The sequence below is a fragment of the Berghia stephanieae genome, chromosome 5 (genome assembly GCF_034508935.2).
Source record: "Berghia stephanieae isolate SIO BIC M18660-M18661 chromosome 5, UCSD_Bste_1.3, whole genome shotgun sequence".
Taxonomy (NCBI): Eukaryota; Metazoa; Mollusca; class Gastropoda; order Nudibranchia; family Aeolidiidae; genus Berghia; species Berghia stephanieae.
In genome coordinates, this window is record NC_088364.1 from 57400347 (window position 1) to 57423121 (window position 22775).

At 36.4% G+C, this 22775-nt stretch overlaps 2 protein-coding genes across 3 annotated transcripts in view; both read left to right on the plus strand.

Moving 5' to 3' along the window:
• LOC144973291 (uncharacterized) overlaps window positions 1-22775 on the plus strand; it is a 128864-nt gene that overhangs the window by 96209 nt on the left and 9880 nt on the right. The gene's annotated exons all lie outside the window — the stretch shown is intronic.
• Window positions 17699-20645, plus strand: LOC144974172 (adenylosuccinate lyase-like). Of its 2 annotated transcripts, none has more exons than XM_078917089.1 (4): window positions 17699-17771; window positions 19277-19480; window positions 19842-19886; window positions 20522-20645. In XM_078917089.1, exons 2-4 carry the CDS (start codon window positions 19316-19318, stop codon window positions 20603-20605), a joined length of 294 nt encoding a protein of 97 aa, XP_078773215.1. In that variant the 5' UTR covers window positions 17699-17771; window positions 19277-19315; the 3' UTR covers window positions 20606-20645. The 2 variants fall into 2 exon arrangements, with proteins under 2 accessions (XP_078773215.1, XP_078773216.1); XM_078917090.1 differs by lacking the exon at window positions 17699-17771 and adding an exon at window positions 18114-18256.

Sequence of the window (22775 nt, forward strand, 5' to 3'; positions counted from 1 at the left end):
CCTAGCTTCCCGCCTCTTCATCACGAACTACCTTATGTATGTATTAGCTTCAGGACGGGCAAGTACGGAATCTGCCCACCCTTCCTTTAAACGTATCTATTTCCTCTATAACTTAGAATTCAACTCTCTCATTTCTCAGAAGAGTATTTCTCGTATACTAATTCAATTGTTGAGAAAACCAAAATGGTGGTTGTATTTTATATATTTATTAAGTCGTGACTTTTGAATAAAAGTGTTTTGTTTTATTAGAGGGAATAAAATAGAAAATTACATTGTTTTGCAAAATTATTTTGTCTGGCAATAAAAATACAGCGGTAATTACTTAAAAAATTAAAAAAAAGAACTAACACATTAATTTGTTAACCCCCCCCCAAAAAAAAAAAAACAAAAAAACAACAACAACAACAAAACAAATAAGAAAACAATTTAAATAAATGAGTTTTGTGAAGCACTAAAGAAAACGAGGAAAAAAGAAATAGTTTAAATGGATAAACACATATATAAAAACAACACAAATTAATACTAAATTGATATAAAATTAGTAAATTAATAGATTTAATTCAATACTGGAACCTTCCCAACGTCATTACATCAATGGTACCAGCACAAGTAAGGCAATAAATAAGAAAAAGTTCGTTTGCCAAAATTTCTATTAAGTGTTCACTGGTTAATAAGGTGGGCTCATTTGAATTAGCCCGACCTAGTACTAGAGAGGCCAGACAGCAAAAATCGGAGTTAGTTCGCCGTAAGGCGACGAGACGATGAGATGACGATGTGGGCGGAGTGGAGTGGTTGGGCGGGGGGGGGGGGGGGGGTGATAAAAAAGAACAGGAGCGTATCCTGGTTTATGCATTACGGGGTGCATGGTGATTCGCAATCTATCAAAAATAAACACAAATTGATTTCAGTACGAAGTATCACGTTTAAGTAGTAACTTTTGAAATTACATAATTTAAATTAGATTATTTCGGACCTGGTAGTACAGCATATACCCTGAAAAAACAGGCTGGTATTTGCCCACCCTGCCCATTATTACCAGCCGTCCCTGGTGGTGAGTTCCGAGGATTCCTCATCAAGTTTGATATGATGAAGCGCTTTTTTACGTCAAATTTGCTAAAAATTTTGGGAGTATTGAGATTCGGAAGTATGTCATCGAGTGTTGGTATTTTGTAATGTTCCCGCTTGAGGGCTTTGTTTAGTTGCTGAGGGTCTAAACATATTCTTATATTTCCGTTTTTCTTTTCAACCACAGCCGTTTGGTTTACCCATGCAGTGGGTTTAGTGGTGGGCTCAATTATGCCTCGTTATGTCAATCTGTCCAGTTCATTTGCTTTCAATGCGAGTGATACATGTCGGCATGGAAGTGCTCTTGATTTAATATTTTCGTCGAGATGAAGTACAGCAGTACCGAGGTCACCGATGTCCATTTGATTATTTATGCTGTCTTTAACATTAGCAATGAAATTGTCACATTCGATTTTAATGAGGTTCAATTCCTTGAGGGTATTCAGTCCTAACAGATTTGTTGAATCCATCTTCGACAACAGAGTAAGTGATGTTTGTCATTTTTCCAGTTTTGGGATTTTTTGTTTATATTACTGCCTCACCGATGGGAGATAGTTTCTCTTTGTTCCACATGATCAACGTTTTACATGTCGGTTTGATCTGTTGTGAAAACACATTTTATCTTTCTATGGTGTTGACGTCCGCACCAGTAACTAGTTGAAATTTAACTTTTTTGAAGTTAACGATCATGCTAGCGGATATTGCAGTTGAACCCAGCTTCATATCATATTGATTATCGTCTTCGTCTGAGTATGATGTGTTATATTCGTTCTGAATCGTATGAATAAGAAAGCATTATGACGAAAAGTGATTCATCCTGTTGCAGTTCTTGCATGTTTTATTCCATGCTGGACATTTTTCTTTTGAAGCGTGCGTGACCTTTGCCACAGAATTTGCAGTAGTGTGTCCATTGTGTAGAGGGTTGGTGTTTTTGGTGAGAGTGAGAAGATCGATGCCTTTGTTGAGAAAATTGAGGTTTTGAATGTGAAGATTGGGACTTTTGTTAGAATGTCGAGATGATGAGCAATGGCTGCTTTGATGCACCTTCTGTATGTGGTGATCTGGTAGTGTCATGCTCTGCAGTTGTGTTTTGGCTGTTTCATGCGTTTGATAAGTACCAATTGCGTTTTGTAGTGTGAGGTCATGTTGTTGTAGCAGGTGTTTTCTTGTTTCCTCACATTTGATTCCAATGATGATTTTATCACGGAGAAGGCCATCTTCGATAGTGCCGTAATTACATGACTTTATCAACTTTCTCAGCTCTGAGAGGTAAACTTCAAAAGATTCTTCATGTCCTTGTTGTCGGGAGTTGAAAATATATCTCTCGTAACTTTCATTTCTTTTCCCTATACAGAAGAGCTTAAATTTTTCAGTTATATTTTCAAACGTTTCTTCTTTTCCTTCGAAATTGAAACCATCATAAATATTCACAGCTGCTCGTCCGATGCAAGATAGGAGTGGAGCAGACCGTATTCTGTCATCCCTTTTTTCTAAACCAGTAGCAATTTCAAAATATGTCCAGTCACGATAGAATTGTCGTCAATTCGAAGCTTAGTTGCCTTCCATGTTGAGAGTGGTCTTGGCGGTGGAATTGACATTGTTGTTCTCGAAGTTGCCATAATTGCAGGAATGCAACTCTTCCAAAAACAGTGATTTTGATAATATAGTTGGTTATTTCCCTTGGATCGAAATTTGGCGAAAATGTCAGTACCCAAAGAGCGATTGATTTTGATTTACATGAGTTATTGCCCTTGAGAGTGAGAAGATGCCATGCAGGGGGATTCCCCGGAGATAACTCCGAAACTTGATAAATAAATAACAATTGTGTTTTCGTTGTTAACTCACAAGACGAGAGAAGTTCTTTACGCCGCTGCCATCATGATGATTGGGAACATAACCAAGACAATTAATAACATTGACGAGCCGAATGAAAAGATATAACTTTATAAATAAATGTAAAAGTAATGAGTGATGATCGTAATGAGTATTGATGGCTTGAGAAGAGATTGAGAGAGAGAGAGAAAGAGAGAGAGAGAGAGAGAGAGAGAGAGAGAGAGAGAGAGAGAGAGAGAGAGAGAGAGAGAGAGAGAGATTCAGAGACGGGAGTTGTTAAATATATAATTTTATGCAATGATCTCTTAGAGTAAAAGGTGTTACGTTTTCTTATAGAACCAATCAACAACATAGATGAAATTTTAAAAGCGCTCTCATAAATTAAGAAGTACCTCGAAGTGCCTCCTAAAAATCCATCTTAAAATTATATCTTGCTTTTACTTTTCAGCACAATAAAGTGGATACCTTATCAAGCCCATTTAATTTATGAAAAAGTATTTTCTTGGCATAATTTGCATATTTGACCTTTTATAATCGATTATACCATCACCATTGTCATCTTCTTGTTAATATTATATGGACATTTACTTTATCATGCACCGTCAAAGCATTCCTCTTCCAATCCTACTATAATAATATCGATTGGAATACTAATTGATGCATTGTTGCGCGTTATTTGGATCCACGACAAGCGCTGCGCTGCGCGATCTGTGATATACAGAACGGGCGATCGTTGATGGATTGTTGCGCATTCTGTGAATCCACAAAAAACGCACATCGATAGAACGACGCGCCTAACATATACATCATATCAAGAACATTTGTAAAGTAAGTTGAAGTTGAATTTAATTTGCAAATCTGACATTGTAACCTTAAAATCTATGACAATACTATTCGATATTGGTAAACGTTTGGTGTACTGTCTCTGGAGCCTTTGCTAATCATAAACATGATTAAAACACATGTTTACACATGTTGAAATTTAGATCAAGGTTTAACCCAGGTAACACTAAAAAATATTTCTTGAATTCACTTCAAATTTTAAAACAATAAAGCAGACACTCTATTTGCAACCCATTTGTGAAAAATAATGGAATTGAAAAAATGTTTGGCATAAGTTGCATATTTGACTTTTTGACCTAAAAATCGATGACAGTACCCTTCGAATTTGGTAAACAGATGGTATAATAATCCCGAGTACTTATCCAAGAATGTATTGGAACCTTAGAGAAAGCAATTTGTTGACTTTTACTTTTACTTGAGCTTGAGCTTTTATATAGCGCAATATCCACTAAACGTGCTCAAAGCGCTTTACAAAGGATCCCTGAACAACAGCAACACGCAACATATAGAACGAGTGAGGACGCCTGTTAGGCGATAATAGAATTTTTTCCGACAGAGACAACGCTGTTGACGTCTAGGTACTCAATTTACACCCGAGTCCGTGTTAGAGAATTTGAGTAAAGAGCCTTTTCCAAGGACTCAACTATGTGCCAAGCGACATTGCCATTTTAAGTCGCTTAAAACGAGGACCAGTTTTTTTGTGTTTGTTTTTCGATCCCACAACCGTACCTTTTTTCGGAAAACTACCACTGAGTCGAATAAATGGGTAGCCGGATCTGTTAGATCAGGCGGAAGTACTTTGTGATAGACTAGCGTCCTATCCAAAAGGTAGCAAGTAATTGCTATTGTCCGTTTCACGATATAGAAACCGGGATAAACTCCGACTCCATCGGTTTTACGACCCTGATGGACCAATGAGTCGAATAACCTGCCGAACTGTAATACGATTGCCCTGAAATGTGAAGTCCTAATACGATTGCCCTGAAATGTGAAGTCCTAACCACCGCTTTGTGAAACGTATTTTTTTTCATCTTTTGAGAAAAGCTGCAATGGCGGACAATGAGGGGTCCTTTGACACGTCAACACATCCAGAACAAAATTTTGTATATATAATTCCAATCTTACGAAGGAAAAATTATATATGAAAAAAAAAGAAAAGAAAAGAAATTAAAAGAACAGAAAAGAGAAACAAATCTGAAATTAAATTTTAAAAAAGGAATCTTACCCCTTTGTTGAGTCTCGATAGTCCTTCCAGTTGTGAATTATTATCAATCTGGGGTGTTGAGCTCTTCCTTTCAAATTATTCATAACATATTTGTGCATATTTAGCCGTGTAAATAAATATTGAAATAAGGAAGTCTCCTAAATTGTACAAGCACAAACTGTCCCGAAAATCGGGTTTCCCAATAAGAGATTAAGTGAGGAAAAAAAGATAAGCCTGACAAGTTGACAAGTGCTAGTTCAATAGAGGTACCTAGATGGATAGTTTTTTGTTTTATTATGCTTTCTTTTTTCTTTGTTTGTCTGGTGGTTCGACTCCCGCTCTGAGCGGCACATAGTTGAGTCCTTGGAAAAGGCTCTTTACTCACTTTCTCTCACCGTACGCAGGTGTAAAACGAGTGCTGGCATTAACAGCGTTGTCTCTGCCCGAAAAAACAATGTAAAATCGCCTAACAGATGTCATGCCCCTTCCTACATTGTAAGTGTTGCTGTTGGCTAGGAACGCCTTGTAAAGCGCTTTGAGCACGTTTAGTGGATATTGCGCTATTTAAAAGCTAAATTTTAAATAAAAGAAAGAATGGTAAATACAATAATCACCCTGTAGCCATTTTCGATTTATAAGAATATCTACGAAAGCTTTATACATTATCTGGTTTACACATTAGTTTGGGCCTTTAAAGTCTACAATACGTTACTGTGATTGAAAGCCAATGGATGGATATAAAAAAACTTCGATTTCACTCGACCTGGTAGGTTGTATAGCATTTAGAACTCAATGAAATTCCAAATCCCCCTAAAGTATTATTTTTATAATCAAAACTTTGAGTTCGTTTAAATTAATTGACATGTCTTAATCGTTATATTATGTGAATGAGAATTATTTTGAGCATTTATTTTCGAAGGTTTGAATAAAAGATGCCCCCACGAATAAAACTAAAACAGTGAATGACATCTGCAGGGTATGAAACGTATTTGAAATAAATAAATTAATTAATAAACAATTAATGAGGCGTAGAAAGGTAAAAATAATAGATCTTCATAACAATGAAACTATTGGAATGCTATTAAAAGTGATATCTGTCTGAGCAATAAACTCATTAATACCTCAATGAAGGAAGGAAGATCAAACGATCACCAACACCAAAAAAAATACACAAATTCATGCCCGTCCACCATAGAAACACTACTATCCTGTTTGCAGTAAATTTTAATCCATTTGGGAAGTCGTTTAATAAAACAAAACAAAAACAAAACAACTCTCTTTGGTGTTGTCCCACATTTCCAAAAGTTGTGAGATGTTCCCGATTATGGGATTTCACTGCTGTGCTTTCAATGTTGTCTATTATTTGAATCGATATCTAAAAATCGGCAATAGCGTTATTATATGTATCCATCTCTCCAGCTTTATTTGTACAGACAATACCATATGTGACACATCGCCCTTTAAACAATAATATTGCGTTGGTTAATTTAGATATCGAAAATGTATTTTAAAATAGTAACCAGAAAGATGAACATTTATAGTTTATGTCAGTTTAAGAAATTACACCCGTTCTCTTTCATAAAACACTTGACCCAAGTTATTTTTTAAAATTATAAATTCCTTTTAATGTGACAAATTAGGGAGCAGGCACAGATAAAGGTGTAAGATAAAGGTCTGAAAAATTGTGTATGAAACAGTCAAAGACAAAGCAAGAAAGAAAAATACAAAAACTCAGCCTGCGTTGATTGTGGAGCGAAATTCAGACCTCTTATCAGAACCTCAGAATGATTTTCCTTCATAACGCTATCCTCTCTCTCATCTCTTATTGTGTTTCAATCGTCATGTTTTGTTGACAAAGGGGGAAACCTGAAACGTCCATATTATCTGTTTTCGTGAATTAAACTGAAGCTTCCAGTCCACTTGACTGTTGTTATTAACTAATTTTAGTACTTAAATAAATATATAAATAAATAAATAAAATTCCCTTTATTCATCCCGTAGGGGAAATTTGTCTCTTGGGTCTATTCCAAGGGAAGACTGGAGTAACCCAGGCAGTGCGGCGCCGCAAATTGAGCTAGGGCGAGGTAACTTGCTCAAAGCCACACAGCGCAGAAGCGAATGATCGAACTCGCTACCTTTCGGGTACGAAGCAAAGACCGTACCGCTGAGTCACGCTGACTCCCCCATGATACCGTTTCTGATTCTTTATCCGACTCTTGCAAAAATTTGTTTCCATGTCTCTCTTTGCCCACTCCTTCCTGTTTCCTCGTGGTTCCATGGCGATTCTTGATTTGGCGTTTTCCTACAGACGTGGTCTTGCCATTCCCAAATATCTTTCTAAAACATTTGTTTCCATGTCTCTCTTTGCCCACTCCTTCCTGTTTCCTCGTGGTTCCATGGCGATTCTTGATTTGGCGTTTTCCTACAGACGTGGTATTTCCATCCCCAAATATATTTCTACAAGTGCCCGTACTCTTCCACGAGACATCATTCCTGATTTTATCATACAATCTGGTTTTTAAGACTTGATTAAAAATGTCTTTATTAGGTATATTGATAATTGGAGCTAAATCAACACTATTATTATCACCTTTCACTCAAGTATGAATAAGCGCTTTTCATTGTCTTGGAATGAGATTACTTGGTTCGTCCCTGCCCTGACTGGAGTCCTTGGCTGAGAGGGAAACAGTAAATGTGTGGTATTAGTTTTGGGAGGTGATATTTTTCCCCTTGTAAATCATCTATCTATTTTGTACTGTTATATTTTTAAACATCAGGTAACGTAAGCATTTGAGTGCATTCCTCTTCGTGGGATCTTGTGGTTGTGTCTGGATGGGATTTTGGGTGACCTGAAACAGAGTACGTTGATAGCTTGCACTTGGGATCCACACATCATCCCTATTTGAACCAGTCCCTTTTGTCTTACTTTTTCTCGGGGTCTTTAATTAATCATAAATCCGTTTTTTTTAAACTACCGTATCCTATCTTCTCCCTTTTTACAGGCGCTGAAATGACCTAAAAGCGTAGCAAGCGTCGTAAAACCCTTAAAAACAAACAAACGTTACCAGATCGACGTGTCGCAGCGGGTCACATTAAACTGCATTAAGTTTTTTGGGGAATTGTTTTTGTTTTTTTTTTTGCCTGCCCTGTTATTGCAGGATATATAACATGTATTTAGGTGTTTTCTATTTAAAGGAAATTTCAAATTTTGTCATACATACATTGACACACTCTGCACACAAGTATACACACATGCACGCAAACACACGTATACGCACGCACACAGCGCGCGCGCGAAAACACACTCATACACATATGGGGTAACATAAGCCTGACACACAACACACAAACCACATCCATTGTACGATTCCTATCAATAGATAACAAAATAATCCTTTTTAAAGACAATCTTACCCGATATTAATCACGAATTACACACTGATAGTTTGTAGATGCAACAGGTGTTGTATTATCAGTGTTTGATTTATACATTTCGTTCCTCTTCTTGTTCTCCGTCACCTTCTCCTCTTCCTCTTTCCTCTTTCCTCCTCATAAAATCAGGACATATTATCGTTATACAGCTCAAAAGTCTGAAATGTGAATGTGACAAAAACTATCAGAAATCAAACCCTCCTTTGTGTCAGCAAACGGATCCGTACCATCTGCAAAAAGAACAAATTGATTGAAACAAAGTGAAGAGTAGGTTAAAACCAAGTGTCTAACGAGAGAAGAGATATTAGAAAAATTACGTTGAAATAAAACATGTACGGCTAAGTGGTCTTGTGGTATGACAAACGCTTTCGGATCGGAAGGCTCTGGGTTCGAGCCTCGCCCGGAGCATAGTTGAGTCCTTGGAAAAGGCTCTTTACTCTCGCCGTACTCAGATGTAAAATGAGTACCTGGGCATTAACAGCGCTGTCACTGCTTGAAAAATTGCAATATCGTCTAAAAGTCGTCATGTCCGGCCTACATGTTAAGTATTGCTGTTGGCCAGCGACCCTTGTAATGCGCTTTGAGCACGTTCAGTGGATATTGCGCGATATAAAAGCTCACTTTTGATTATGATGATGATGATATATGATGATGATGATGATATATGATGATGATGATGATGATGATGATGATGATGATGATGATGATGATGATGATGATGATGATGACGATTATTATTATATTATTACTATTATTATTATTATCATTATTATTATTATTATTATTATTATTATTATCATTATTATTATTATTATTATTATTATTATTTTTATTATTATTATTATTATTATTATTATTATTATTATTATTATTATTATTACCATATTATTATTATTATCATCATCATCATCATCATCATCATCATCATCACCATCATTATCATCATCATTTTTTATGATCATTGACTTGTATATTATATACGCCTCTTTCTTATCTCTTTTTTTTTCATTTTATTTTTTCAATTTTAATTAATGTCACAAGTGAAGGAAACCTCTTAAATAAAGCGCTATAGATGCAAGGTTCATCAATGCTGACACGATAACAATACACATTACAAAATATCTAATACATATTATATATATATATATATATATATATATATATATATATATATATATATATATTATTTTTTTTTTTTTTAATACAGGCATGGCTACAAAAAAAGACAAAACTTAATTGGAGGGCAGGGAAAAGTTACGGCAGAAGGGGGAAATTACTCTGGGTTCTCGTATTTGTCAATGCGGCGGTGGGCGTGAACACGTTATTTTTTTTTTTTTCAAAGATCAACAATGAGTTCGAGGGAAGAAAATAATGAAAAAGGTGAATAATATAAATGTAACAAATTATTGTTGGCTTGTTTTTATGAAATCAAAATCGACAATGAATGCTAAAATATATTCTATATTTATCGATAGGTCTTCCTTAGTTTCATAACCGAGTCGGAATAGTCTCCGCCTATTCGGACTCAAATTCCAAATCGTGGACTCCCATGGCAATATAATATAGCCATAGCTTTCGTTTGTTTTTTCTTTTTATTTATTTATTGATAATTACATGAAATTGATGGAAATGAAAATAACAGTAATGGTATTGGTAAATAGACGAAAGTAGCATAAACCTCCTTTATTAGACGAGAAATACAAAATCATAGATCAATTAGAAGTTTGGATAGAAATTTAAAAGAACAAAAACCAAAGTGACTATGAACTAAAGAAAAAGCGTTTTTAAATACATAACAAAATGTTCACATAAAATCAGGCCGAATTTTTTTATTTTATTTTGATAGTGTTAGACTTAGCCATTGTTCATTGTTAACTTATCTTATCTTATAGCCTGGCACTGACTGACCAACAAATTACGTCAAAAGACAACTCTTTGGGCACAAAAGTAAACAAATCGTGAGTTGTATTCAACAGTTCAACCAATGGTATCCCTTGTTTCCTTGAGCTCTATTTACAACAACTCACTAGATGGTGCAAAAACCTAGAAAATGACGTCACAGTGGGTTCTAGTGTTATAAGTTAACGATGGCTACGATTAGATTGTCAACAATCCTTCTCTACAGACCGAAGTAGGGGTATGAGCTGAGTCAATGTGATAAAAGTACCGCCCCCCATGTTTGTGTAGTGCATGCATATTGGATTTTGAGCCGAATAGCCATGGGTGACTATTCAGACTCGAGTCTGAGGTGAGTTAGTGGAATCAGCATTTAGCTCCTTTAAAGTTGTCAATCATACATTTAGATAGAAAAAGAAAAAACCTAACGCCTACCGTCAAAAGCAGTTTAGAATTGAAGATGCATTTGTTTTCTATAAAATAAACATTATGTTTGAAATTATTTCGTAAATGTTCATGATTCATTTCTCGCGAAATCGTCTGGGTCAAGTCATCAATCAGTGGCGTGAAAAGACCGATTAAAAAAAAAGTTTATTAAGAAAAAGATTACAGATCACTAGATATGCACCAAAAGCGTATGAATATCAATATATCTCAAAGTTTGGACCCATTTTTTCAAAATAACCAAAATATGAATATAATATTCACTTTAATTTTCAGTTTGCAAGTGCCTTTAAACTTCTCAAACTATTTTTCAGGTTCAACAATGGAAAAGTTGTCAAACTCAATAGTAGCTAGTCAAACAGCCAGTGCAAGTGCATCTGGAAGTAAAAATTTGACTGATGGAAAATCCAGTGCAAGTGCATTGGAAAGTAAAAGTTTAGCTGATGCAACAGCAAGCGCTATGGCATCTGATAATAAACACTTCTTGGATAACAGAACTCCCCTGGCATCACGATATGCTTGCTCTGCAATGAAACAAAGCTTTGGAGATTTTAAAAAAGTTTTCAATGAGGAGGAAACTATGGATTTATCTTGCAAAAACAAAGCAAGTTAGTTATATTAATTTTGTCTTTCTTTTATCTCGATTAAATTTTGTTTCCGTTGGTGTAAACAAAAAAGTTTTGAAATTCAATTCTATTTAGAGAATTTAAAAACCTTACGATATCAGTTATTGTTACGTTTCACTGTTATGTATTTGTTCACAGAAGATGCAATTGCCTTTCTTCGATATTCTATATCTCTTAAATAACATCGGCAACAAGACAAAAGTAATTGATGACACTAACTATCATGTGGTCCCAATCCATGGAAGACAGATTCTTCCAAACAGCCAAGTTTCTGGATACTACAACGGTCAACAAGGAAGGAAGAAGGGAGGAAATCAACCGTCGAGTTCAGCTTCCCCTAGTCCACACCCTTGGGTGTGGGTGTTGTCCACGACGTGGGGGAGGGGTGAAAAGGGACTGACTCTCTACAGGATATCCTCCCGGATTCCCAACTTAGACCATCTGACCACCGGTAGATGGAGCTCGTCATCGGGGGACCGCAATCCATCTAAGAGAAGGACACTCCGAACAAAAACCCGGACAGATCGAGTTCGCTAACAGGGGACCGCAATCGATCTAGGAGAAGGACACTCTGAAGCAAAACTGCCACTGCCTTGTGGACAGACCTTGGATGGTCAAAGGCTAAGGAAGCAAATCCTGAAAAACAGCACGCCGAAGACAGAGCAGCGGGGCCGGAAGGCGCAAATATCTCAGGAAACTGGAAACTGCCACTGCATGCTTAAATCCTAATATGACACGTCACAATAATCAAATCCGATGTGGTGCGAAGCCTGTGGAATCCCGCCGGACAGGCCTAGTGCCGGGCCTCAATGACCCACCCAAGCGATCTGGTGGTACCTTGACTTCATCTTGCGGAACCAGGGGAGGAGGAACAAGGTTACATGCGACTGGAACACCAAACACAATTAAAATCCTCCAATGGAATGCTGAGGGCGTTGCGAAGAAGAAAATAGCCCTTGAAAAGAGACTCAAAGAGCAGGACATCAAAATTGCCTGCATTCAAGAAACTCACCTCACGGACAACATGAGATTTGCCATCAGAGGGTACCAGGTAATAAGGCATGATAGAAAGGATCACAAAGGAGGCGTGATGACATTAGTAAAAAACGACTACCCCACCGCAGGCATAAAAATTGATACACAAGAGCAATCAGAAATACAGCAAATTAAAGTATGTATCGGAAAGAAAGAACTCCTGATTTTTAACTGCTATTGCCCACCAAACAAAGAGCTTCATTTAGACAAGATAAAAATCCAGGAAGAAAGATGTCTGGTACTAGGGGACTTTAACAGTCACTCTCAAAGCTGGGGATATGGAGATATGGACAAACGTGGTGAAACAGTAGAAAACTGGCAAATTGAAACAAAACTTCAACTATTGTATGATGATGAAGATGAGGACACATATTTCTCAAGAGCGTGGAAAACCACATCTACCCCAGATCTTACGTTTGCCACAGATGATATAGCAAAGACGATAAATAGAACAGTACAGCCCCAACTGGGTGGTAGCGACCATAGGCCAATCATCACAAACCTCTATCATCAAAATGAAAACAAAACACAAACTATCCCAAGATGGAACTACAAAAGAGCAAAATGGGAAAGCTTTGAACAACTTACAGACAGCCACTGCAAAAACATAAACTGTAAAACCAAGAATGTCAACAAAAGTGCAAAAGAACTGACAAAGGCCATCCTAAAAGCAGCAAAAGAAAGTATCCCAAGGGGAGCAAGAAAAATTTATATACCACTCTGGACAGACGATCTTAATCAGTTAAGTAATGAAGTATCGGAAACAAGAGAAAAGGCTGAAGCAGACCCCTGTGATGACAATATTGCAGCATATAAAGAGGCAGAAGCTACCTTTAAAAAAGAAATGGCAACGACATCCAAAATGGCATGGAAAGAAAAAACGCATAGCCTTAACTTCGAAAAAGATGGAAATTAACTTTGGAAACTTACAAAAGCCCTAAATAGAGAACCGAATCACTACGCCCCTCCCGCTTTGGAAAAAGAAAGAGAACTTGTCAGTCCACAACAAGCTGCAGACCTATTCATGGAGCAGTTCAAAAAAATTAGTGACAACACAATAGAAAAAGAACTGAAGGAAAGGGTTAGAAAAGAATGCAGAAAACAAAAAAAGGAACTCAAGGAAGCCATAGATGAAGTAATGACAAAGAAGCTAACTATGGAAGAACTAGAAAGCTCTCTCAAAGTGTTAAAAACAAAGAAATCGCCAGGCCCAGACGAAGTAACAAATGAGATGCTTATCCATCTTGGAAAGACAGCGAAAAAGAAGCTATTACAACTCTACAACAGCACTTGGAAAACTGGTAAAATACCAGATATATGGAAAAAGGCTTTTATTGTCCCAATTAAGAAATAAGGAAAACAAGCAAATGAAGCCGCAAATTACCGACCTATAAGTCTTACAAGCTGCATGTGCAAGCTGATAGAAAGAATTATCAACTCCAGACTGATGTGGTATCTTGAAAACTATAATGTGCTTATAAATGAACAAGCTGGTTTCAGAAGACACAGGAGTACTGAAAATCAAGTAACCTACATATCCCAAGAAATAGAAGACTCGTTTCAGGATGGAAAGAAAAAAAATTGTGGTATGGGTGGACTTTGAAAAAGCATTCGACAAAGTGTGGAAAAAAGGTCTGGTATATAAACTACAAAAATCAAAAGTATCCCATAACATGCTCAACTGGATACAAAACTACCTAAAAACAAGAAAGGCAAGAGTAACAACACAAGGTCACAAAAGTAGAGAAGCAAAACTAAAACATGGAGTCCCACAAGGTGGAGTACTATCACCTACACTATTTCTTATCTATGTAAATGATATAAGAGAAACACTATGTCGAGGAGTGAAAATGTCGATGTACGCAGATGACCTAGCTCTGATTAGCTCTGACCAAAACTTAATCAAGGCACAACACAGGATGCAAATCACACTGGATAATATCAAAGAATGGACTGACAACTGGGCGATGAAAATAAATGCAGTGAAGACAAAGTTCACAATATTTAGCCTCTCCCCAAAAGACGAAAAAGCAAAGCTACGTATTGAAGACCATTAATTAGAAAAAGACGACGCACCAAAATACCTAGGAGTCCATTTTGACCCAAGACTAACATGGAAAAATCAAATCAGCAACAGTCAGAAAGTTGGGGTAAAGCGAACACAACTCTTGAAAAAACTAGCTGGAACAACTTGGGGAGCTAGCTCCGATATACTGAAACAAACTTACACAGGATATGTGAGACCAGCGCTAGAATACGGGATATCTGCATGGGGAAACTGCTCCAAAACTCAAATGGAAAAACTGGACAAAGTGCAAAACAGCAACATGAGGATAATAAGTGGAGGAATGAAATCGACACCGATTCATGCAATGGAAACCATAACAGGACTTACATCTCTATCAGAAAGAAGGGAATCAAAAATTTTGAAACAATACACAGACGTGAAAACAATGACAGATCAGCCTCTTCACGCTAGAGCGCAACAAAAGAAAAGTAGGCGGCTGAAAAGATCCCACTTTATTGAAAGAGCCCAGCAAATTGAAAAAGATCACGAACTTGACGGAATAATGACCCAAAAATGCAAAGCAAATATCAGAGTACCAATTTGGAAAAGGCAAAATCACTTGAAAATCAAGACTTCCGTTGGTGACATTTCAACAAAACAAAAACATGGCGAAGAAATCAAGAAGTCTGTACAGAAGTGCATAGTTCAAAACTACCCTGAAAAAAAATGGACAAGAATCTATACAGATGGTTCATGCAATAAAGAACACACGTGCGGGGGCCTGGGAGTGCACATCGAGTACACAAATAGTCAACAAAAGGAGATCAGCAAACCGACTGGTACTCGCACTTCAATCTACAAGTCAGAGGCAGATGCAATCCATGAAGCTGTTAAGCAAATCCTCTCAGAAAATGAAAAACCAAGACACATAGTGATTTTAACAGATGCTAAGAAAATTCTGGAGGATATAATGATGTCCTTTGCGGATGATATAGACGCCTTGGTGGAAGACCTCATGAAGCTAAGCAAGTTTACCAACATGGTACTGCAGTGGATTCCAGGACACTGTGGGATACTTGGAAATCATATCGCTGACCAACTGGCAAAGGCAGGCAGTCGCATGCAGCAACCCTCCCCAATGTACTCAACAGGAGAAATTAACAAAATGGCCAAATTTATCCAGTCTCAGAGATGGAGAGAGAAGCACCCAGAATACAACATGAATGACCCAATCAAGGTGCTTGACAGAAAGGAACAGGTCATCATCTTCAGACTGAGAACTGGACACAACCAGTTAAAGGAACATATGTGGAGGATGTCCAGAGCAGGTGCCTCTGGACAATGTGACTGCGGACTTGAAAATGAAAATGGACATCATGTCCTAATGGAATGTCCAAAGTACAACCAGTTGAGAAGGAACTTCTGGCCTGACCCAACCCCATACTCAAAGAAGCTGTATGGCAGTGAGGACGACCTCAGGACCACTGTGGGCTTCATTCACCAGACCGGACTGACCATGTGACGTGACGGGAACGAAGAAGAAGAAGGATACATGTGGCAGGAATGGGGTCACTCTTAACCCGTCAAAGTTCTCCTTTGCTAAAGAAACAGTCCAGTTCGCAGGGTTTGAAATTACGCCAACAACTATTCATCCATGCCCACAAGTCTAGGAAGCAATTCAGAAATTTCCCAAACCCCGCACAATCACCGACGTGAGAAGCTGGTTTGGCCTTGTAAACCAGCTAGCATATGTCTTTGCGTCAGCAGAAAGAATGCAACCATTCCGCACACTGCTCCAACCCAAGACACCATTCATGTTGACTGAAGATCTAGACAAGCTCTTTGAAGAAACTAAGGCCATCGTCGTCCAAGAAATTCTGAGAGGCGTGGAAATATTTGACAAAAACAAACCGATATGTCTGGCCACTGATTTCAACAAAGATGGCTCCTGCAAAAGCATTGCACATGCGCATCAAACAAACCATTCTGCTGCCAAACAGGGTGGAAAGTGACATTAGTGGGCAGCCGCTTTACACCACCAGCAGAGGCGAGGTACGCCCCAATTGAAGGAGAGGCCCTAGCTGTGGTACATGCCCTCAACAAAACTTGTCATTTCGTGCTAGGCTGTCCCATCTGATTATCACAGTTGATCACAAACTCCTCCTTAAGGTGTTCAGTGACAGGAACTTGGATGCCACCAGTATGTCGTCAGAGTTGATAGATCAGGCAGAATAAATCTAAGAAACAGAAAATTACTGCACCTCTACCACCCAGTGATTGCCAGGGCCCCTCTAGCCACACTGCCTACACCCACCATAACAGTGGCAAAGAGCAATAATTCAACGCCTGCAACACCCAAGATGGTCTCCAACTCAGCAGGCCAGAAAGCAACTCCAGATACAGTACAGCCTGATGCTCCACCACGCGAAGAGCCACCCAACAACGGTCCTACTGACGAAACTATCGTCCCAACCGAACAACCTAACATACCGATTGCTCCAGTCGGTGACGCAGAAGGAACCACTGACTTCTAGGAGCAGACCAGACAACAGCCGCTTTTTAGTGGCTAATCGCCGCCATCGTATTTAACCCTCACGTGTTCAGATTCTTTATGGGGGAGTAGATCATGCTTTCCCTATATGGCCATGTCAATCATGTAGACATCCTTTGATGATATAAGCCAACCCTACGATGACTGCAGTCGCCTTTTCGTTTTCTACGGTCACTCATGGCTAAACAGCCGTCAACAGCCGTCAACAATGAACTGAACCATCGTTGAAACACTGGAAGACGCTCATGGCATAGTTGCGTCACAATCACCACGTTGCTGAATATATTATCCAGGCACGGTTGATAGGTAAAAAAGCCAAATTATGTTCTAGTTACATTTGAAACAAACAAAGTATATCACTGACCTCGTCTCATTGAGATATAAAGAATGATATAAAATCCAAAAAAAAAATCGGCCGATAAATAAAAAAGCTGCTAAAAAAGCTAAAATAAACAAAAGCAATTTTTAAAATCAAATTTATTCGTAAAACAGTTGGTTTTCAACCGATTTTTCTGAAATAAGTACCAGTGTTCTTCTTTTTTCAAGCTGATTTCAACAATGTGACTTTCAAATTCCTAAGAATTATATTTTTTACTTTTAGATTTTAGCTTTTAGGCCAACTCAACAAGGTGTTATATTCCTTGCCTAACAATAGCGTAATACATCGACGGTGAGAAGCGTCTTTATTTCGGCCAGCTGGATAGATAGCCTGTGATTGGTCGAAGACGTTGAGACACTTGATTCACAATTCTACACCAATGGACGGTGGCGGTAGATCAAAGAGTTGTACCAAATTTATTTACCAACTACTTTTCTTAGTGCTAAAATTACAAAGTAATAATTTCGCGTCAGAAAAAATAACTCTCACGTTCCTATCTCTTTATTACAAAAAAATTGATACGTCGAATGACAAAATCGCCCACAAATAAGGGAGTTATAAATTATTCATAATATTTTTTAAAGTTATTAATATAAACCCGATCATTGGAGCCAAGTCTAAAATGTACAAGTAAAAGTGTAGTTTAATATGTCTAATTTGGTTTATCATCATAAACCTGGCCTTTTTTTTCTATTTTCCGCCCACAAATCAAGGTTAATCGAGCTCAGTCAAAGTCATTCATATAGAGATTAAATCGCACAGCGTCCCTGGTTGCATAAAAAAGAAAATGGCAGCGCTCGACCTCCACTAGCCACTTTTGATGACGTTTTCCTACCTGTTGTCGTCTCTAGTCCTGTATTCTCTATGGAAGGAACTCCACCTCCTAGGACAGCTCGCTTGCCCCGCGCTTTGATGACCCTCCAGCCATATAACAAGCCTGGTCTGTAGGAAACGGACCAGCTACCTGAGAGGCGCTCAAGAATTAAATGACTTTCATTTTATGTTACTTAAAACTCGAAAATCATTTAGTATTACTTTTTTAATTTATATCCCTATCCTCTATGTACAAAGAAAGCACCATATTATTGCAACTGATCATCATTTTTCTAATTTAATATTAGTCTTTGTTCTCTACTTTTCAAGAAAGCACTATCCAAAGACTTGGGGGGCATAGAGAATTATAAAAGCCTTACGATATCAGTTATTGTTACGTTTCACTGTTATGTATTTGTTCACAGATGATGCAATTGTCTTTCTTCGATATTCTGTATCTCTGAAATAAATCTGAGATTGAAAAAGGACAAGGCCTTATTCATTTACTATTATGTTTTGCTATAATTGATGATTCTTAAGATTATTAGTTTCACAAATGTTTTATAGAGAACCTTTTCCATTTTACCTGTTATTGCAGATGTGTTGACATAATGAAACCTTATTGGTTGAAGAGAACTGTTAGTAAGGCATTAATGTTGCTATTTTTATCTTTTGGCATACTTGATTAAAGTCAAAAAGCTTTTGATCATAATAAGTGAATTATATCTACTCTCATGCTTTGCAGCTATAAGGTCTTGTGGTGTGACACGCATCCTCGGATCTGAGGACCCTGGGTTTTGCTTAGAGTGATGCATAGTTGACTCCTTGGAAAAAAGGCTGCTTACTCACATTCTCTCACCGTACTTAGGTGTAAATCAAATGCCTTGTTAACAGAATTGTCTATGTCTGAAATAATTGTAATTTTGCTTAATAGGCATCATTCCTCATCCTACAGGTTGATTGTTGCTGTTGGTTAGGGAGCCCTTGTAAAGCTTTTTGAGCATGTTTAGTGGATATTGCACTAATGCTCAAGTGTTTTAGTTGATATCAATATCAAATAAGGTATCGAATACAGATGAGATTTAGGTTTAAATCTATTGGACATTTAGTATTATAGTCTTATTTGCCCTCTTCAATTATTTTCCAGAAACTCGGGCTTGATATTAGCAATGATCAGATTAAGGAGATGGAAGCCAACATAGAAAACATTGATTTCAAACTAGCAGCCCAAGAAGAGAAAAAGTTTCGTCATGATGTCATGGCTCACGTGCATACTTTTGGAGCTGCATGTCCAAATGCAGCGTCAATAATTTATTTGGGTGCAACATCTTGTTACGTTGGGGATAACACAGTGAGTATATTTTAAAACTTAAGACATGGATTCTCTTTGCTTCTTTTTATGAAAAAATACAAGCTGTATATCATAAACGCTTATATCAATTATATTGTCCTTACAAAACAGTTGATTCATAATATGTGTAGTTTAGTGAGGAGAAAACCAAAGGGCTCTTACTTCCAGAAGTTTTCAAATGTTATTGAAGCTGAAATTTAAATATCAGTGTATGTATCAATATTGCTGAATAATTAATCATCCATTAAATGTATGTTTTCAATGTCGGAATAAAGACATTTTATTGATTTATGAATTAATGTTTCAGGCTTGATTAGAGTTAAGGAATTAAATAATACATTATTTATTATTCTATTTTCAGGATTTGGTTGTACTGCGAGATGGTTTAGAATTATTGAAACTCAAGGTAATTCAGATTATTTATGAGTTCCATGTCCACTGTCAATTTTAAAGAATAATTGATTTTATTATTATTATCATCATCATCATCATCATCATCATCATCATCATCATCATCATCATCATCATCATCATTATCATCATCATCATCATCATTATTATTATTATTATTATTATTATTATTATTATTATTATTATTATTATTATTATTATTATTATTGTTATTATTATGATTATTATTATTTTCATTATTATTATTATTATCATTATTATTCTTATTGTTATTATATTGCTGGCCAAAAAGTAAAAGGAGAATCATTCTTTTCCTCGTTCCATGCAAAAAAAAAAGTTTTTGTAATATAGATAAATCACACCCGAAATGTGAATGAATATTATCAATTATTAATGTCGTCTTTATTGCTATGAAGATGAGATTAACTGCAGACATCCAACTCGCTCCTAGAAAATACAGATTTTAGCCTTCATATTCACTTTAATTATTTTTTTGTTCCAAATCTGCTTTAGGCATAATTAACTGGTCGGTTTTAAGATAATTGTTCTCTCCTGCATTATAAAAAGATTTCTTAAAAAGTAACTTGGATGCCACTTTTTGTATTATAAATTGTGATATGTATCTTTCAGATGGCTTCCTGTCTAAATGCTCTGGCCATGTTTGCTGTCAAGTATAAATCTCTGCCATGTCTTTCTTATACCCACTTACAGTAAGGAGTTGCCATGGATTTTGTATTTTATTAAATACTTTTATTTGAAAGCCCTCCTTTATTTGTTTGACAATTTTTTAAAACATACTTTCTGTAGAAATTTTAAAATCGAATATCTTATTTTTTTAAAAAATAGAATGATACAGTAATAAAAGATAATATAAAAAATATACAATTCCTCTCTTGATCCACCAAGCTCGTAAAGTTGGAATTATCTAGATTCTTGCAACATCTGCTGTAAGGAGCTTTAGGGTAAAAAGAACTTGATACAAGGCAGAGTTTAGCAAGATATGTTAATGTGCTCATTTCTAATTTATATTCTTTGTGCTTATTTTTTTTTATGCTACAGTTTGATATTGATTACTTACTTTTTTTATTATGCTCATAAAAATACTTGTTAACAAATTTTAGAATATCTCTCTGAAATTTCATTAAACTAGTGTTAAAAATTGTTTTTCTATTTTGGATTTCAAATCATTTCTACAAATAATCATGCTTCAAGACTTTGGCCATTTTCTTTATATCTTGTTCATTTTTTAACAATTTGTATCTCATTAATAGAGCTGCCCAAGAGAGAGAGAGAGAGAGAGAGAGAGAGAGAGAGAGAGAGAGAGAGAGAGAGAGAGAGAGAGAGAGAGAGCTATTCACGTCTACAGCTGTCGATAGATAAGCTACGGTAATAGTTGGTAGGCGTCAATATTCTTTATACAGCCGGAGTAAGGTCTCGTTGTTCAGAGATGCTAAATATATTTTCTTGTTTAAATGTTCAATAAAATTAATAAATAAATAAAGAACGCCCAACCTCCCCTCAACTAATCTTTAATCAGAGGTGTATGAATTGAATTTTTTTGCCAACTTTTTTTTTTAGTGTTAGTATTGCGGCACTTTATCTTGAAGAGCACCACTCAAATGATCATGCTTCGGTCAAAACGCCATGCTGAAATAACAACTCAAAAATATTGTTTATAGATATAACGTTTGAACTTTTTAGCCCTTTTCTATGTGCGTTTTACCTCTCTATGGGCTTCACAATATTTCATTTGTTTCCAAAGCAGGCCATATTTCTCCAAACTTAAATTTAAGAAAAGCCTAAGTCTTTGCTATTTCTTCTTGTTATTCTTTAATTTATCTGGGGGTGTAATCTCTCGTGCCTAAATTAAACAACTCGAGATTTGGAAACTAGAAGGAGACGAGACACTGTATCTACTGTAAGCATGTAGTGTGTTACCTGGGATTGTTGTTAGAAGGAACGAAGTTGACGTCACTCACCTCTTTGCTATTTTTTTTTAGCCATCTACTTTTATGAGTAGTTCTCACTAAATTGTATCAATCAGGATATAAACGGTCATGGTCACAAACAGTTTTGTGTGACGGGACGTTATATCCGACTGGCGGAATGGCGTGAGTAAATTATCTAAGCGCATAGCATCAATAGACTGGAATATAATGATCCACTGCGCTTATTGCATATTTAATTTTATTTTGTTACTATTTTGAGAGGAAGGCTTGTCTGCGGAGAAATAAATAAATGAATGGATGGATTTATATATTATTTAATTAACTCATTTATTATATTTTTGCTTACATTTTTTTAATCACGTAAAAAAGACAATTATAACTACAATGACGCCAGGCGTCACCCAGCGGGTCTTTTGTCATCATAGAGTAGGGCGGATAATTTGCCGTCATAAAACATACAATTATTAAGCTATTGTTTGTCCTTTACACATTTCAATGCGATGGCTTAATTGTATCTTGTGATATTATATGCAGAGCGATCGAGGTTACACTATGTTATTATCTTCATCATTATTAGAATTATTATTATTTTTTAAAAATAGTCTAATTAGTATTATTCATTTTAAACTATTATTATTATTTATTATTATTATTATTATTATTATATTATTATTATTATTATTATTATTATTATTATTATTATTATTATTATTATTATTATTATTATTATTATTATTATTATTGTTATTATTATTATTATTATTATTATTTGATTTTCACACTGGTCGACAAGGAATGCTTGGGAAAAACACGAACAGTTGTCATTGGATTCGCTTTACTAGATAGACTATAATATTATATCAGAACGCCCTTTTCCGTTGACGTTCGGTCTGATTTGTTCATTCGAGATTCAAGAGTAACATGCGTTGGAATGT

Bases quoted from the DNA above. Each gene is read 5' to 3' on its own strand.
- LOC144974172 (XM_078917089.1), top strand. From the start codon at position 19,316: ATGGAAGCCAACATAGAAAACATTGATTTCAAACTAGCAGCCCAAGAA. The intron at 19,481-19,841 runs GTGAGTATATTT...TTCTATTTTCAG, and splicing joins GTTACGTTGGGGATAACACA to GATTTGGTTGTACTGCGAGA. The intron at 19,887-20,521 runs GTAATTCAGATT...TGTATCTTTCAG, and splicing joins TAGAATTATTGAAACTCAAG to ATGGCTTCCTGTCTAAATGC.